Source organism: Aphanomyces astaci, assembly GCF_000520075.1.
Source record: "Aphanomyces astaci strain APO3 unplaced genomic scaffold supercont1.35, whole genome shotgun sequence".
Taxonomy (NCBI): Eukaryota; Oomycota; class Saprolegniomycetes; order Saprolegniales; family Verrucalvaceae; genus Aphanomyces; species Aphanomyces astaci.
In genome coordinates, this window is record NW_009798298.1 from 226,878 (window position 1) to 242,536 (window position 15,659).

General features: G+C 48.3%; 7 protein-coding genes across 8 annotated transcripts; 5 read left to right on the forward strand and 2 right to left on the reverse strand.

The window, feature by feature from the left end:
- Positions 1 to 2,351: 2,351 nt before the first annotated feature.
- Positions 2,352 to 3,349, reverse strand: H257_11638 (hypothetical protein). The gene is made up of 2 exons (XM_009838637.1): positions 2,728 to 3,349; positions 2,352 to 2,667 (listed from the first exon to the last, which is right to left on the reverse strand). The coding sequence occupies exons 1-2, from the start codon at positions 3,319 to 3,321 to the stop codon at positions 2,443 to 2,445; spliced, it is 819 nt and encodes a 272-aa protein (XP_009836939.1). The 5' UTR covers positions 3,322 to 3,349; the 3' UTR covers positions 2,352 to 2,442.
- An 840-nt stretch (positions 3,350 to 4,189) lies between these two features.
- H257_11639 lies at positions 4,190 to 5,813 on the forward strand. 2 transcript variants are annotated; one of them, XM_009838638.1, is made up of 5 exons: positions 4,190 to 4,445; positions 4,491 to 4,692; positions 4,735 to 4,983; positions 5,053 to 5,124; positions 5,243 to 5,813. In XM_009838638.1, the coding sequence occupies exons 1-5, from the start codon at positions 4,227 to 4,229 to the stop codon at positions 5,761 to 5,763; spliced, it is 1,263 nt and encodes a 420-aa protein (XP_009836940.1). In that variant the 5' UTR covers positions 4,190 to 4,226; the 3' UTR covers positions 5,764 to 5,813. The 2 variants fall into 2 exon arrangements, with proteins under 2 accessions (XP_009836940.1, XP_009836941.1); XM_009838639.1 differs by having other exon boundaries at positions 4,491 to 4,668.
- H257_11640 (hypothetical protein) lies at positions 5,773 to 6,333 on the forward strand. Its single transcript, XM_009838640.1, has one exon. The coding sequence runs from the start codon at positions 5,907 to 5,909 to the stop codon at positions 6,270 to 6,272; it is 366 nt and encodes a 121-aa protein (XP_009836942.1). The 5' UTR covers positions 5,773 to 5,906; the 3' UTR covers positions 6,273 to 6,333.
- On the forward strand, positions 6,321 to 7,867 carry H257_11641 (hypothetical protein). The gene is made up of 3 exons (XM_009838641.1): positions 6,321 to 7,029; positions 7,125 to 7,218; positions 7,390 to 7,867. Exons 1-3 carry the CDS (start codon positions 6,384 to 6,386, stop codon positions 7,811 to 7,813), a joined length of 1,164 nt encoding a protein of 387 aa, XP_009836943.1. The 5' UTR covers positions 6,321 to 6,383; the 3' UTR covers positions 7,814 to 7,867.
- Positions 7,355 to 8,803, reverse strand: H257_11642 (hypothetical protein). Its single transcript, XM_009838642.1, has 7 exons — positions 8,677 to 8,803; positions 8,566 to 8,626; positions 8,420 to 8,513; positions 8,297 to 8,354; positions 8,206 to 8,249; positions 8,025 to 8,141; positions 7,355 to 7,959 (listed from the first exon to the last, which is right to left on the reverse strand). Exons 1-7 carry the CDS (start codon positions 8,783 to 8,785, stop codon positions 7,888 to 7,890), a joined length of 555 nt encoding a protein of 184 aa, XP_009836944.1. The 5' UTR covers positions 8,786 to 8,803; the 3' UTR covers positions 7,355 to 7,887.
- A 1,264-nt stretch (positions 8,804 to 10,067) lies between these two features.
- Positions 10,068 to 11,945, forward strand: H257_11643 (hypothetical protein). The gene is made up of 2 exons (XM_009838643.1): positions 10,068 to 10,138; positions 10,205 to 11,945. Exons 1-2 carry the CDS (start codon positions 10,126 to 10,128, stop codon positions 11,851 to 11,853), a joined length of 1,662 nt encoding a protein of 553 aa, XP_009836945.1. The 5' UTR covers positions 10,068 to 10,125; the 3' UTR covers positions 11,854 to 11,945.
- Positions 11,946 to 14,608: 2,663 nt separating this feature from the next.
- On the forward strand, positions 14,609 to 15,384 carry H257_11644 (hypothetical protein; the record flags this gene model as incomplete). Its single annotated transcript, XM_009838644.1, has 3 exons — positions 14,609 to 14,774; positions 14,877 to 15,077; positions 15,215 to 15,384. 3 exons carry the CDS (start codon positions 14,609 to 14,611, stop codon positions 15,382 to 15,384), a joined length of 537 nt encoding a protein of 178 aa, XP_009836946.1.
- Positions 15,385 to 15,659: the final 275 nt, after the last annotated feature.

The following is a 15,659-nucleotide window of genomic DNA, read 5'->3' on the forward strand; positions in this document are numbered from 1 at the left end:
CATGTCATACACCCACCCCTGGCACACTGACCAATAACACTGAAGGCACAAAACATTTGTAAATTGATATCAAGCGTGTCAAGGTATCCGCTGCCGACTACGCAAATAAATTTCTCAGGGTGGCATATTAACTGTTAGAAGTTATCAATATTAAGAATGTTGATATTTGGCAATATTAAGAATGCAAAATCACAATCATTCTTACATTTGACGCAGCAATTTGTAGAGAATATCCAATTTTACAGAAAAAGAACAACACCATTGAATTCGTCAGAAAAAGTTGAGCAGATAAACAATTTTTTGAGAAAAATTTCATCCATGAACGTTCAAACTGGAAAAAAGGTCGGTCGATGCCTTCGACCACTGTTAATCGAATTATTTCATTTTAAGATGAACTACCGTATTTCCCGCACATCTAACCACCATTTCGTTCTGAAGAACTGTAACCACGTTCAATGATCAATACTAAACTCAAGACAAATATAAAGCCAGTGTGAACGAAGTAAATTGGGCCTTCCCATTAAGCTGTAACCAATAATCAATGATTGGGTAATATTCAACCTGTCAAGACATAGTGCTGCAGAATTCAACACCTGAAAGTGGATGGAGTTGAAGGCCGTGGACATTGTTGGCTGCGGAAATGGTGAAGGAACTCGAAGCTGTACGTCGCATGAAGTCTGCGGCAATAGCTTGTCAGTCGACGACGTAGTTTTGTTTCATTGCGAGGTCTTGCAGGAACGCGGTGACCAACTCCAAGAAGCAATCAAGGTATACAAGATTCTTGGAGTGGAGCAGCTTTACCTGCAAAGCTAAGTTCACGCACAAGCTGGTCGTTGTTATGGAAGACCACATAGTCGTATTTAGTGTGTCTAAGCGTAATCGTTCAGATAGATACCATGGTACCGGTATTGTCAAGGCAGTGCTTATGGAACATGTTGAAGAGTACAATAGATCATAATAATTCAACAACATTGACATGCATTGCACGTATTACTGTACTACTTACAGTGTTAAGTTATTGCATCCCACAAGCTGGGATTGCATTCTTAACCATATCAGGTGTGATTTCATCCCTTGTCCACTTGGCACTTGGCCAGTTTGGACGCCGAACTCCTTCCCAATGCAATAGAAGGTCTTCCGAGCACCCATTGCAGCCTCGTAAGTTTGTATCACAATTACATTAGAGCTCATCGTGGATCGATTCGTCGTGACTCGGAAGTCATTTGGTTTGTGTTCGTCAATCATTGTAAGCGCAGTTAAACATTTTGTCCAATCAAAACGATGCAATTGAGCGGAACTAACAGTGGTACATTTGAAGTATTCCCGTAAAGTTGTAACTATTTCTAAAACATTTGCGTGGTTACAGATGTGCGGGAAATACGGTAGTACACTATTTCTAATCAAAAATCCGACTTTCCAAGCAAGTTTACTCTATTTTAGTGTATCATTTTATGATCACTTTTTTAACCTTGAACTGTGTATGCCTCGATGCATACAAATTGTGCGGATAGGGTATTCGTTGTGGTCAGGTAAAGTCAGAGTATTGTTGATTCGGTACAAATTTCCAGACCCCGTAGAATCGAATCTCGCCGCTGATTCGAATCACGAATCCACGCTATTGGCTAGTCCAATTTATAGAGGATTTAATTTATAGAGGATTTGATTGGTTCTTACAGAAAGGACAAGTCTATTCAACCAATCAGAGCTCCAGCTTGATTCAATATTGATATAGACAAACCACGCGAATATTGGAAGTTTATAGCGAATTCACAATATTTGGTAGGACAGTTCCAGTCCAACACATGGTCCGGATAACCTGTTCCAATCGTAATCTGAGGTTAACGTTAAGCTTAACGTTAGTACTAGTACAGAGCTGTAGTCTCGGTTGCTGGGTGCCTGTGATGCGCATACTGTAAACATGGCATCAGCGCGTGAAAGTATTGGGTAAGGATAATGTTTGGGTACAGGTAGATGGGGGAATACAGTATGGTAGGTATGTGTTGTCGGCGACACCTGTGATTTCTCTGACAAGCATGTAGTATCCAAGACGAGCAATTAACAATTTTAGGTTATCTGTGATGGCAGGGCAAGGAACTTCCCCATTTTCAAGTCAAATGTCCGGATGATTCGGCATGGTTAGCGTGTGTAATGTATCGACTTACTCCGGAGTATAATGTATTCTAGTCAAAAATACCGCGATTGATTAGCTCAAAAGGAGTGACCATAAATTGGTGTATTAATAGTGGTCATAAATTGGTCATATACGATATAAATAAAAGGAACAATTAATTCGTTCCATTCCATGATGGTTGGTTGGCGCTACCCGTAACGTTTTGGTACATATGTATGCAAGCAATCTCTAGGCGTCGTCAATGGACTTTGTACCGTGCATACGTGAAAATACAATGACCTGTACTCGAATATACGTTATTCGTAGCATTCCTACACTGCCACGTCATCGAGGCACCACGTTGCCCTCAAGTTGTCTCGCACATATCGATTGCCAATGCCGCCAAATCCAAACGCCGGCGCAATCCGACCGATGCGGGCGGCGGTGGATTTGAGGTACTCGCGGGACACAAACGACGCCCGACTTTGGGGACTCGCGTCCTTACGATTGTACAGGTCTAGGCTCAGGAGATGGAGGGGCGTCGATATGAATTGGACCTGTGCAACAATCTCTCGCTAAGTTGCATGTTCCTGAAGCACTCAACATGATCATCGTACCATGGCAGGACATAGCACCTGCGCCAGCGAATTGGACGTGGCGTTATTTGCATAGCCGTTGGATTCAAAGTACGTGGCAATCACAGGGGGCGCCACGAACGACGCGCCGACCGTCATGGAGTCGCGGACGGCGAAGAGCGCGACGGAAGTGAGGGGGAACTTGGCCGGAGCGATGACACCAAACATACGGGCAAACTCGCGGTCTTTGGCAATGCACAGTCCCATGTTGACGGCGGTGGTACCGACGAACTTGGGCAACCTATTGTCCGTTTCGACCACGTCGCAGACTGTGTCGATGGCATTGGCACTCAAGTACGTGGCCGTGTAGAGACCATAGATAAGAAGGAACTCCTTTCGTCGAACAAACGAGAGGGGGTTGCGAACGAAGTCGAGGGAGATCTCCTTTAATGCCGTCGAGAGGCCGCGCTTCCCGCTGGCGTTCTCTATGATGGCTCGGTCCACCGTTGTGATAAACGGCGCCACGAAGAAGGACGCCGCGCCAGCGGCCGCGAAGTCTATGGCAAGTTTTGCGCCGACGGCGGCGTCGAACGTAAGCCCTGAGGTCGAAGTCGCGGTCGATGTGTTGTTGGTCATGACAAGAGAGTTGGGAAATGAACACTAGGTGCATCAACTGCAAGTGGTAATTCGGCAAAAGTGATTTCATTGGCGGATAAAGTGTAGTCCATTGAGTATGATTGGTGTAAAAAATTCTGCGGTAAAACGAGACGGTGGAGGTTCAACGAATTTGGGCAACTGTACAAATTGGTAGCTCTGCCCTATTCTGTCCACTAGGTAGCTTGTTTGGTTGTGTCATAAGCCGAATGACCTTGTACTACGTACTAACGTACGTAGTATTGGACAGGATATGCCATGTACCTATTGCTCCAACATGCGACGACGGTACAGGTAACCTTACCTTAATACAGTATATACACCATTACTCTGTGAGTAGACGACGGTTGTGCAAACCGCCCGGTGTGATGTCGCTGAACGTGTCCATTAGATCCATTTCTAAATGACATGTGGGGCTGGTATGCCAAGAGAACTTTCATGTGGCGGCACCGCCCGTGTCATGATGATGCGCGAAACCTTGCCACGCTCCACTAAGATTGTGCAATCATGCAGGTCGGTCGGTAAAAGGCTAACGCAGATGTAATCGCTCACTGCGGCCACAACTATCCATAACGTTAGTCAGATCGCTGTAGTATCCTTGGCTCGTCAAAGATTTCCCGTACAGGGAACTACATAGTGATGGAGTTTGGTGACTGTGAGTTGCTATTGTAGCACTGTACTCTATGCATGGTCAAAGTAGACATTTGATTTTGTACGAATGTGTTTTTGGAGGGACTATGCACGAACCTATGAAGACACATGGTCTGTGAAATTTAATACTTCGAAGTATTCAAAGATATCGCGTTGAATGGTGGATTTGATTGGTGGTAAAAATTGTATTTCAACCAATCACAGGGTCACTACCAACTGTACGGTCGATTTTGAACATGGCACCACCTAAGCCACAACCGTCGTCGCCCACCGCGGTGGCCGCCACGACGGACGACATCTTGGTGGATGAGTCCTCCACTGTCCACTTCAGCAAAATAGCTGTGGACTTCTTGAAGAAGTGCGTGCTGGAGGAGAAACTCACGGGGCTTAAGGTGGACGTGGAGCGACGACAAGAGATCGCCGCGCTGTTGAATTGCCCCGAAAGCCGCGTCACGGTACAGTAGACGCATGTTGAATATGTGTTTTCACGCTTGAAGCAGAACTGGATCCGCAATTTCTCGCAGACTCTGAAGAAGAGCGAAATCCCCTCGCGTCCTGCCCTAACGACGTCGCCGAAGTCCACCACCGACTCGACTAAACCCCACCGAGGGTCCACATCGTCCTCCAGTACCGCTACTGCTTCCCCTTCCTTGATTGTCCGTGAAATCAGGGCCAAAGGTAGCCATGTCGCGTCTGAGAAAGGTACAAAGGTGTCGCATCAACACCTCGTGACATCATGAATAGAAATCGAAGCCCGTCGGCGCATTACATCTTCGACGTCTGCAACCGCCGACGTAGCCGTTCATGTAACCAAGGAACTGCTTGGTCGTTGGAACCCTGGCGCCGAGGTTTCAATCCCCAATGACGACGACGACGTTGGCACTCCTTCCAAATCTACCCTCATGCCACCCACTGAAGGCATGTCCACTCGCGAACGGGTGGTGTGGAAGAAGCAACTGCGGGGCACCTTGAAGCGCACGTTGGATGCACTGGGTATGTCATCTATCCATCCCTCGTCGTCCTCCGACTGTGCTCTCATGCCTCATGGCGACTGACATGCAGAGGAACTTGGCTGCCCGTCGATCTTGGCCACGTTCGACGCCGACACCCACGCTGGCACGTACGAACCTCGAGGTACACACACTCCTACAATCCTCTTACTACCAGCACTTAGTACTATTAGTAGCTACTACTGCAACTACTAGTCCATTTCTTCTTTCGACATTTCTCACGCTCGATATTTTTTACTTAGGAGCGATCGCCGTCCATGCCACGGAGCATGTCCGCAACATCCACGACCTCAACCTGGACACGCTGCTTCCAGACATCGCCGTCATCCGTCGGCAGTTCCCCGCGCTGTATCCGGCGCCCGCGAACCCGTTCAAGCAGCAGGAAAAGGTGTGGGCGCATGTGCTTGGCGCGCTGAACGACGAATTGCGCCGCATGGGACAACCCTCTCGCAAGCAAATACCGTGGCACGCGCTGGTGTCGGGCACGATTGGGGTCAAGGCGCGCAATGGAACGGAAAAGCGCAAGTTTGACCTCGTCAACTGGCCCGCCCAAGTCCCGAAGCGCAAAAAGCTGGACGAAGCCCAGTGTGCGCTGCTTCTCCAGAACTTGCCCGCGGTGCACGTCGCCATCTCGGACACGTCGTTGGCAGGCGAGGGCGCCGACGACGACGACGGCAATGTTGGCGGTGAGGTTTCCAAGGAAGGAGCCGACGAAGAGCATGATGACGACGCGACCGAGGACGGCGACAGTCCCAAAGTTTGAGAAAGGAGTTGATAACAACATGACAATATGAATGCATACTGCACGTAATATTCTGGAGTTGTGTTCTAAATAACGAACGACATTTATAATTATATTTGGTCCATTGTTCAACGATTGGTGGAAAATCGAAAAATCTTCCAAATATGTTTCGCGACTTTGCCAAGCGCATTGCAACCGGCGCGACCATCCTCACAGTGTCCGTGGGTGGCACTGCCGCGACGATCGAGCTGTGCATCTATCACACCGATGCCACTGCGAAGGAAGAGCGCTTGGATTGGGAAACCAACCTATTGCCCCTGCGAGCTATCGCACAGGCCAAGTTGATCGAGGTGGACGACAGCAGCAATACTGCCGACAAGGAAACGCTCCAACACGTCCTCGATCGCGTGGCCAGTGGCGAGGCCGCCGTGCAGGGTCGAGAGGCCGATGTGATAGAGATGAAGCAAAGTTGGACCGAAGCGAAGGATGCTGTGCGTCGTTTCTTGCATGTGTCTCCGCCGCCGCCGTAGAGGAATTAATCCTTCCACGAAACCCCCATAGAATTCACCAATGGAACGTTAACATCAAGTGTCGTGTTCCGTTCTTCAAACACATTTTCGACGCCCAGCAACACACACATCATGGCCAAACTATGTCCAGGGGTTGCCCCCGTGAACTTTGCCAAGGCCAAGTCTGATTACCCGGACCTCCGATACGCCATCGAGGCGGTGGAATCCAAGCCGGTGGCGACGTGGTATACCGATCGGAGCCAGTATCTTGCGGAAGCAATAGCCACGTTGGCGGCATGCGCGCCGCGGAACGGACGCCTGGACACGCTACCAACGTTCGTCGTGTACGGCCTACCCAATAAGGATTGCCACGGAACGTTTTCAGGCGACGGCGTGAACCAAAATGCAGCGGATTACATGGCATTCGTGTCGAAATTGGCGTCGCTGGTTGGAACACAGGATGCGTTGTACGTGCTGGAGCCGGACGCGATGGGACTGCTCGCGGAAAGCCCCTCGGCGTGTGGATGGGACAACAACTACCTGCCCAACATGGCCATGGCCGTGAAGTTGCTAACCCAAAACAACCCCGCCGCGAGACTGTACGTGGACGTGGGCTGGTGGACCTTCAAGGAAGACGCGCGCGTGACGTCGCTCGTGGCACTCATGAAGATCCTCGCCAAGGCCGGCGCCGTGCGCGGCATCGTCCTCAACACGTCCAACTACCGGTCCAACGACGAATTGCTCCAGTGGTGTAAAGTGTTCATCGACGCCACCCCTGGTAAGATACCACTCGTTGTTGTAGCTCCGAGAACATAGACAATTGAACCGCGTGAATCAACGTCGTGATGGAATGATATGGTGTATAATGGGTAGGCATGAACTTCAAGTGCGTGTTCGACACATCCCGCAACTACCACGGCGCGTCTCCAACAGGAGAATGGTGCAATGCCAACACGGCTGGCATTGGGTACGTCCAAAGCGATATTACATAACTAGTATATATTTGCATGTCATGTATCAATACTGCCAAGACATGGACTTCCCTATGACGTCCCTGTATTGGGATGTTCGGTCCTTGTATTGGGAATAATCCCATTTCCGCCCCACTGTCTCCAGAATTTTTACACTGTAGTTGTAGGCTACCCCCCACCGACCAAACAGGGTCCGACTTGGTCGAGTACTTTTTGTGGCTGAAGACACCAGGACAGTCGGATGGCGCGTGCAACGTCGGCGTGAGTGCCGACGCGATGCCCGGGCCGGCCGCCGGCGAATTTTTCGAAAAAGGGTTCAGCATGATGTTTGACAACGGGTTCTTTGTGGAAAAGGGGATCCTGCCCAAGATTGGCAAGTACACCGTGGGGAACAGCACGGGAACCAACGGCACGTCCATCTCGGGCGCGACCATCGGCATCGTGGTGGGTGTGGTCGTGGCCGTGGCGGCGCTGGTTCTGGGCGGCGGCATGTGGATGAAGAAGCGACACACGAGGAGCAAGAACCCGCCGCGGAAGCAGCCAAACCACAACACGTCACGCCCACGCACGGGATTGGAGACCAAAGTGTAGGGGTAGTGTACTACGGCTCCGTCTGGAAATATATATATATATATATACGCCAGTTTTGATTGTTTTGTGGATTATTATAGCCCTGGCCACGCCGGTCGATTGTCGGCCGATTCTTTGACGAGTTCGGTTTTGAACAATTCGATAAACTACAACAAATGGTCATGTAAAGGAAAGAAGATATGGGAATGTATGTCGTCTATAGCTTGGTTACCTGCTGATCCATCATGCGTGGCTTGGGATGGGAGAAGCGAATGTATTCGTCAAAGATGGAACTGAACGCCCATCGCTGGACCTTGCGCAGACACCCGACAAGGCATCCCGTTCGATGCTACGTCCGTCGATTCGTTAGCAACGAGATAGGATGGAAGAAGGATGCAAGGACAGTGACGTACCTTGCCTTTGTTGCAGTGGATGAGCATGGGGTGATTCCGTTGATCTAGCGCTTTCGTCATGAAATACACACAACGGCGAATGCATACGTACCCAAGACAGCACTGAGCGCGGCGGCGATGCCCTTTTCCGGGATATCCACGAATGGTTCCTAGCAGCATGGGTGAGAATGACCAGCATACCCGATACACGTGTGACGGTCAGTCAGGACACAACCTTGTTGCCTGGGACGCCGAATTGCAGCAGTGTCACGTTGTTGAGTTTGTTGAATTCGTTGTTCGACAGCGGGTAGTCCTCCAAAACCAATGTCCTACGCTTCATGCTCGTGACGATGATTTGGGAAGGCAGACATACACACGTACAGGATGGACTTGAGCCCCAATGTGCGCAGGAACGTGAAATTCTTCTTCTTGGGAAACCCGCCTGCATGTGTCGTCGATCACAAGTCTCGGGATGAAGATCAAGAGACATACTCCGATACAGCCCACGCTCCACCATGGCAAAGTTCTCCGGCGGAATCAACTCCTCATACTCCGCGTCCACGTCGTCGTCTTTGCGCTGCCCTTCCAATTGCCCGTTCATCGCGCAGGCAAATGGGAAGTACGACGCTGATTCGTCAAAAATTCAGTAGTATATCCAATGAAACGTCGACATTTGGAAATATATGAACGATGTGATTCATCAGAAAGGAATTATTGTGCTTTTCAGTCAAGTTTGGGGGATTGATGAAATCGCCAACTAATCGTGCAAAGGAGTATGATTGGCTACAAAGAATGGTGGTTGCAATTTTATTGGCTAAAAAGATTGATTGTATTGTGCTTTCGAGTGAAATTTCGTGTTGTGGCGTGGTTTCTCGTTGGAATTTAAATTCAACCAATCAGATCGATTGTGGATCGGTTTGGTCGATTGCACCCCCTCCCCAAATTTGTATCAAATCGACAATAACTAGTTAGTATTGCAGTCACAAAGATACCTCTTCAACTTAGTTTTATATGCAATTTCGAAGGTCCGGCGATTGTTCGGCGGTTCACTGTCAACCAAAATTTGTGAGTAGACCACACAATATCGATGTGGTATGAAATGAATGGATTTAATATCCAATCAACAACGAGTAGCAGAAGTATAGCGAAAATTGCAACGAGTAGCAGAAGTATAGCGAAAATTGTGAAAATATTCGTGATATTTATAGGCTGCATTAATTGACCGCTCACACGACAGGTGATATGGGTATGGTCGAAGCCGATTGGTTATAAATCACATTTCTCATAAATATATCTATAGTCATTGTCATGGTACTGTACTGTAGTGGGAATCGCGTAGGGTCCGAAAGGCCCCGGTTTCAATACTATCTCTTTCGTTTCGTTTTTCTACATTGACCAAGCCTTATATTTCGAAGTTGTAGCGAGCGAACGTTACCCCGACGAGGCCTATTCAACGACAGAAGTACTTTTACTTGATGTTTGTATTGAGGCAAAACATATCCGATTATAACCAATCCGAATTGAATGCACCATATCACCGTCGTGTGAGCGGTCTATTAATGGGCTCTTGATATTCTTTTCAGCCACTAACATTACACAAGCATTTCTTGAAATTTCCTCCAGCTGGCATTGCAGTACACTTGGTTTTTGCGTATTTTTTGCAATCTGTACAATTCAAGACCAGATGACCTTGAGGCCTTGTCCATAGTACAAGGAAGGTACATGGAAGGATTGATATGTGGTGATAGGATCGCAACTTGGCAGCAACAAAGGCACCGAGAAGTGCAGAGTTCTCCGGATAAGAACTTTTTGTATCATGTTATGCGGAGATTTACATTTGGTGTTTGTATACACGGTATGTGAGTAATAATCACTGTAATGTGGTCGTTGAAAGGTCCAGAGACTAAGGTTCGCCAGCCTGGCGTCATTGCACAACCAACGATGAAGCGCCAAGGTAAACAATCCTTCGACATTCGTTAGCATCATGAGGACCAACCACCCCTGCTGCATTGGTGTGTAGACTCCGACACCTTTCAGCGCAACTCTAGCTTTGGCGACACTGCCATGCTGCCAGTCCCTGGGGACGCCCCAGTGTCCAAAGGCAAAGGCAAGCGCATCGTCATCATTGCTGCGGCCGCCGTGCTTGTTGCAGGAGGTGTCACGGCTGCCATCGTCCTGTCAAGTGGCAATGGCAGCGGCAGCGATGCCAATTCGACGTCTGGAAACAAGGGCACCAACACCCCCGTCGTCTCCCCTGCCAAAAACGTGACGGCCGAGGACTTGCTGGGCACGACGAATCCTCCTGCACCTGGTGCGACCACGACCCCTGCTCCTTCGCCTGCTTCCGATCCTGAAGCTGGTAAGGCTGCGCTCACCATGCTCGCCATTGGCGACTGGGGTAGTACCACCGGCAAGAAGTCTGGCAACACACTGGATGACGCCGGCGACCCTGGTTCTTGCTGCAAAACGTACGGTGGCAGTGGAGCCAACGCCAACAAGGTCAACCCGTCCAAGGCTCGCATCAAGGTTGACTACTGGGCGCAACTGTATGTGTCTACGATTCTGGCCCAATCTGCTGGCGAGCTCAAGCCCAAGCCAGCCCGAGTGATTGGTCATGGCGACAACATCTACTGGGATGGTGTTGGACCTGGCGATATTGCTTACCGCATGGAAGAAACGTTTGAGAAGAAGTATGCGCAGCCGGCATTGGCAGGCATCAAGTGGGTCAACGTCGCTGGCAACCACGACATTGGCGGCTCGGAGTACATTTGTGGCGAAAAGGACTACAACTTTGTCAAGTGCAAGGACACGGCCGAAATGCTCAAGTACCTGGACCTCAAGTTCGATCTCCAAGCGCAATACAAGAGCCCGAATCAGGACCGGTGGCTCATGAAGGACCACTACTACGTCGAGTCGGTTAAGAGCGAGGACGGCAGCGTCTCTGTGGATATCTTCAACCTGGATACAAACCACGCCGACTCTCACGGACTACAGCAAGTGTGCTGCCAATGCTACGGATATTCAAGAGAAACCAAAACCAAATGCACGGGCAACGAAATGCCTGGAGATGCCAACTGCGCTGGCGGGGATAAGGCCATGTTTAAGGCTTGCCAAGACAAGATCGAAGGCTGGGCCAAGGCTTCGTTGGACGGCGCGGCGCGGGATTTGGCCAAGTCCACGGCCACGTACAAGATCATCAACACGCATTACTCGCCGCACTTCCATATGGGCGAGCCCAAAATGCTGACGTGGTACAACTTGACGAAAACCTATGGGGTTCACGCCTGGTTCAACGGTCACACCCACGGGTTTAACCATGACGTGGCCAAGTGGAACACGCACTTCTTTGAGAACGGCGGCGGCGGCGGTATTTTCACGGACACTTCGACGGAAGGCAAGAACGACTTCGTTGATACCCTGTGGGTGGCTGGCGGCAACCCGTACGGGTTTATGGAGTTGAGTTTTACCAAGGACTGGATGAAGGTGAACTTTGCCACGTTCGACAAATCTTGGGACTTTGGGGGGTTCAACTACGAAGCGACCAAGTCGGGCGGGATTGCGCGGGGTCATTGTTGGTACATTCCTAGCATCCAAGGCACCAAAGGTGTCAAGTGCAAGGCGTCCAACGATTTGCCCCTGGGGGCCCCCATCATGCCAGACAATGCGTAGGTGTTTTTAATTGCAAAAAGCTCGTTCCTGAACTAATATAAATAACGGCGGCCAAGCCATCCTTCCTTGAAGAGGGTTTATAGATAATGCTACGATATGCTTATGGCTAACTACGTATCCGCGAAGCGGGGGACTTCGTTTGGTTTCTATTCGTGAATGATCCAATGCATCCAATCAGAGAATTAAAAATGGATTGCAAATCAGGATTGCTCTTTACATGTTTGAATTTTTTTGATTGGTTGGAATTGCCATGTTTCATGTTGGAACTTTTGTGGGATCGAAAATATTGCAACGCACAGTAAATTAGATGGGGTCGCATTAACAGCTAACTAACTGTAAAGGCGATTTCTTGAGCTGATGCTTCGTCTCATTGGAGATAATTCTTCTTTGTAGGCAGAACCGGGCCCTCTTGCTCTTCTTTGTGGAGAGAATTAGCATAACTTGTGCTACTGCTTTGCACAACCTCTGATTGGCAGATATTGTATGTAGTTGGGATGAATGACATTTTGCGGCAGCAATTCCCTCGTGCAACAGTAGTTGGGCCTCCTGGCATACAAAACCCAAGTTATTTCTGGCACATAGTCAAATCAAGTGTAAATTCAAAACAAGTCATTTCAGTGGTTAGCTAGCGCTAACCACTGTTGATGCAGTTTAACCCCGGGAATAGCATTGTATGAAGCCCAAGGGCTCCAAGGGTTCCGGGGGTTATAGGGGCTCTTGGTAAAAATGATTACGTAACAACAGTGCTACTGTTGCAAGGGAGGGGAAATGTTCCATTTTTCAGTTACTGTAATATCGAAAAATGACTGGTACTATTACCGGTAACGTTACTATAATAGTACTACACCTTTTTGCAGTTAAGTTGGACGAATGCCCGGTATATTTGGTCGTGTGCCCGATATATTTGGCGGTGTGTCCGATATAATTGGTCATGTGCTCGTTAAAATTGGCACCCGGATGTCGTGTGCCCGATATATTTTTGGGCGGTGTGCCCGATATAATTGGCCGTGTGCCCAAGCAATTGCCCATGTGCCCGATGAAAATGGAAATCACGCAATAAAAGTCAATTCAATATAGAAATGGTCGTCAAATGACACATGACGCATCGTTGCTGTGACGTCACATACCAATGCTCATGTTGCCCATGGCCTCCGCGCGTCCATCGTGGGTGCGTTCCTTGAGGTAAATCGAAAAATGAGCTCTGCGCGCGACAGATTCAAAACAATTTGGTGGGAGTTGAAGTAACGTTATGGACGAAACGTTGAAGTATAGGGGCAACAGTATACTTTGTTCAAGTAAAAATATCGACTTCAATCGAAGTACAGTATTCACTGGAATAGAATACACTGTTATTAATATATCGACTTCAATGGATTGACTTGAATAAAGTAAGTATACTGTTGCCCCTGTACTTCAACGTTTCGTCCATAACGTTACTTCAACTCCCACCAAATTGTTTTGAATCTGTCGCGCGCAGAGCTCATTTTTCGATTTACCTCAAGGAACGCACCCACGATGGACGCGCGGAGGCCATGGGCAACATGAGCATTGGTATGTGACGTCACAGCAACGATGCGTCATGTGTCATTTGACGACCATTTCTATATTGAATTGACTTTTATTGCGTGATTTCCATTTTCATCGGGCACATGGGCAATTGCTTGGGCACACGGCCAATTATATCGGGCACACCGCCCAAAAATATATCAGGCACACGACATCCGGGTGCCAAATTTAACGAGAACATGGCCAATTATATCGGACACACCGCCAAATATATCGGGCACACGACCTAATATACCGGGCATTCGTCAAACGTAACTGCAAAAAGGTGATTCATGTAATTACCGGCCAGCTTGGCCTACTTTCTGAGTGCCATAACTCGTCACCCATTCATCCGATGAGGCTGCAAAAACATGCATTTTGAAGATCATGACGAGCTTTATAACTTTATGCAGGTCCCATCATTTGTATCGCATGGTCAATTTGCTCGTCGAATTTCTAAAATTGAAATTTCCTGTGTGAATTTAATTCCCGGCCAGTAAGCCATTTGAATAATGTATGCCTGATTTGGGTGACAAAATCCTCAGAACCTCTTAATAATGATATGTATAAAGTGTTCAAGTAATTAAATTTAGAAGTGAAACTAATACAAAAACTCTATTACATGTCGGAGAAGCATGATATTAAATCTTACAAGTATGTGATACAAGAATATGTAATTTTGTCCAATCATCGTCCATGGATGATTGTGATTGGCCATTTGCTGGCCAGGAATTACATGAATCACCTTACTATTAAAATAGTACGAAACACTATAGCATTATACTATTACTTCGAAGTAATAGTATTCCGTAGAATCCCATTTACAGTTAATTCGGATGGAATGTTGATTTCGCATATCATATACTACCTGGTCCACAATGATCGTTAGAGTTTCGTTTTATTGGCGGAATTTTTTCTACAACACCTCGGATAGCACTTCTGATTGGTTCTTTAGAAAGCGCAGGATCTCAGCTTTGATTGGACGCATTGTGAGTGCAAATTATGAGGGGGAAAAATGCCAACGAGTGCTTGAAGCATCAAATTCTTGCGCCAGTCATAACTCAATTTGACACCCAATCGACTGCACCTTCCGTTACTAACGTTTCAGTGTTGATCTATGCCACCCACGAGCACACACTCAGCATCAAACCTGGGCCGAGCAAGTCACCTACGAAATCTCTCCGAGGTCGATCGCTGCGGAGCTTACGAGATGCTTCTCGCACGCATGCACCACGACCAACTACCATATGGAGCAGTATCGGATGTGGCTCGGCACTTTCAGTGCCACAGGGTTACCATATCACGACTCTGGAAAAATGGACGCCTCTCTCTCCTCCACGGTGCTCCGATGGCGGACATCGCTGCCAAAATTCGAGGTATGTATGACCTCTATAAAATTATATATGGATGTAAACCATGAATTTCGAGAAGTATGCAATTTTAAAGGATTTCTGTTTTTGGCAATTCTGGGTGGAAAGCACGGCGATCCGTCGAAATAATTGAAGCGACGATCAAGGCCGTGCCCCAAGAAGATCGCCAAACACAGCGCTCCCTCGCCGCACACAGTGGCATACCCCAGACGACCATCATGCGCCACATGGCAGCAACCAAGAAGCCCATGCCGCATTCAAGCCATGTCAAACCATTCTTGACGGACGCCAACAAGACCAAGCGCCTGCGTTTTGCGATGAATTTTCTCTTGCCTGGGTCAAAAGGGAGACACTTCTTTGAGAATATGTTGAGAAAATATAGGTACATATCGATGAGAAGTGGTTCTTTTTGACTCAGGTTAAGAGAAAATTCTACGTATACGAAGATGAAGAACTGGCCCATCGCGCCGCCAAAATCCAAACGATTATCGCAAAAGTAATGTTTTTGGCCGCCGTTGCACGTCCCCGGTACGATCCCCACCTACGACAAGAATTCGATGGAAAGCTGTGTATTTGGCCGTTTGTCCAACGCGTGCCAGGAGCTAGAAATAGTTAAAATCGCCCAAAAGGAACTCTTATTGTCACGCCGCAAATTGTCGAGTTACAGGTCTATTTCGACTGTGTTGTGAACAATGTGGTGCCTACAATTCTGGCGAAATTCCCCCAAGGTTGCCTACATCAAGGTGTGCATATTCAACACGATAATGCTGGCCCCCACCGGCGCCTGACAACCCATATTTTGCGGTCCAACGGTGTTAACCGTATCAGCATGTCAAATCAGCCTCCGAATAGACCAGACTTCAACGTCCTAAATTTAGGTTTTTTCAATGC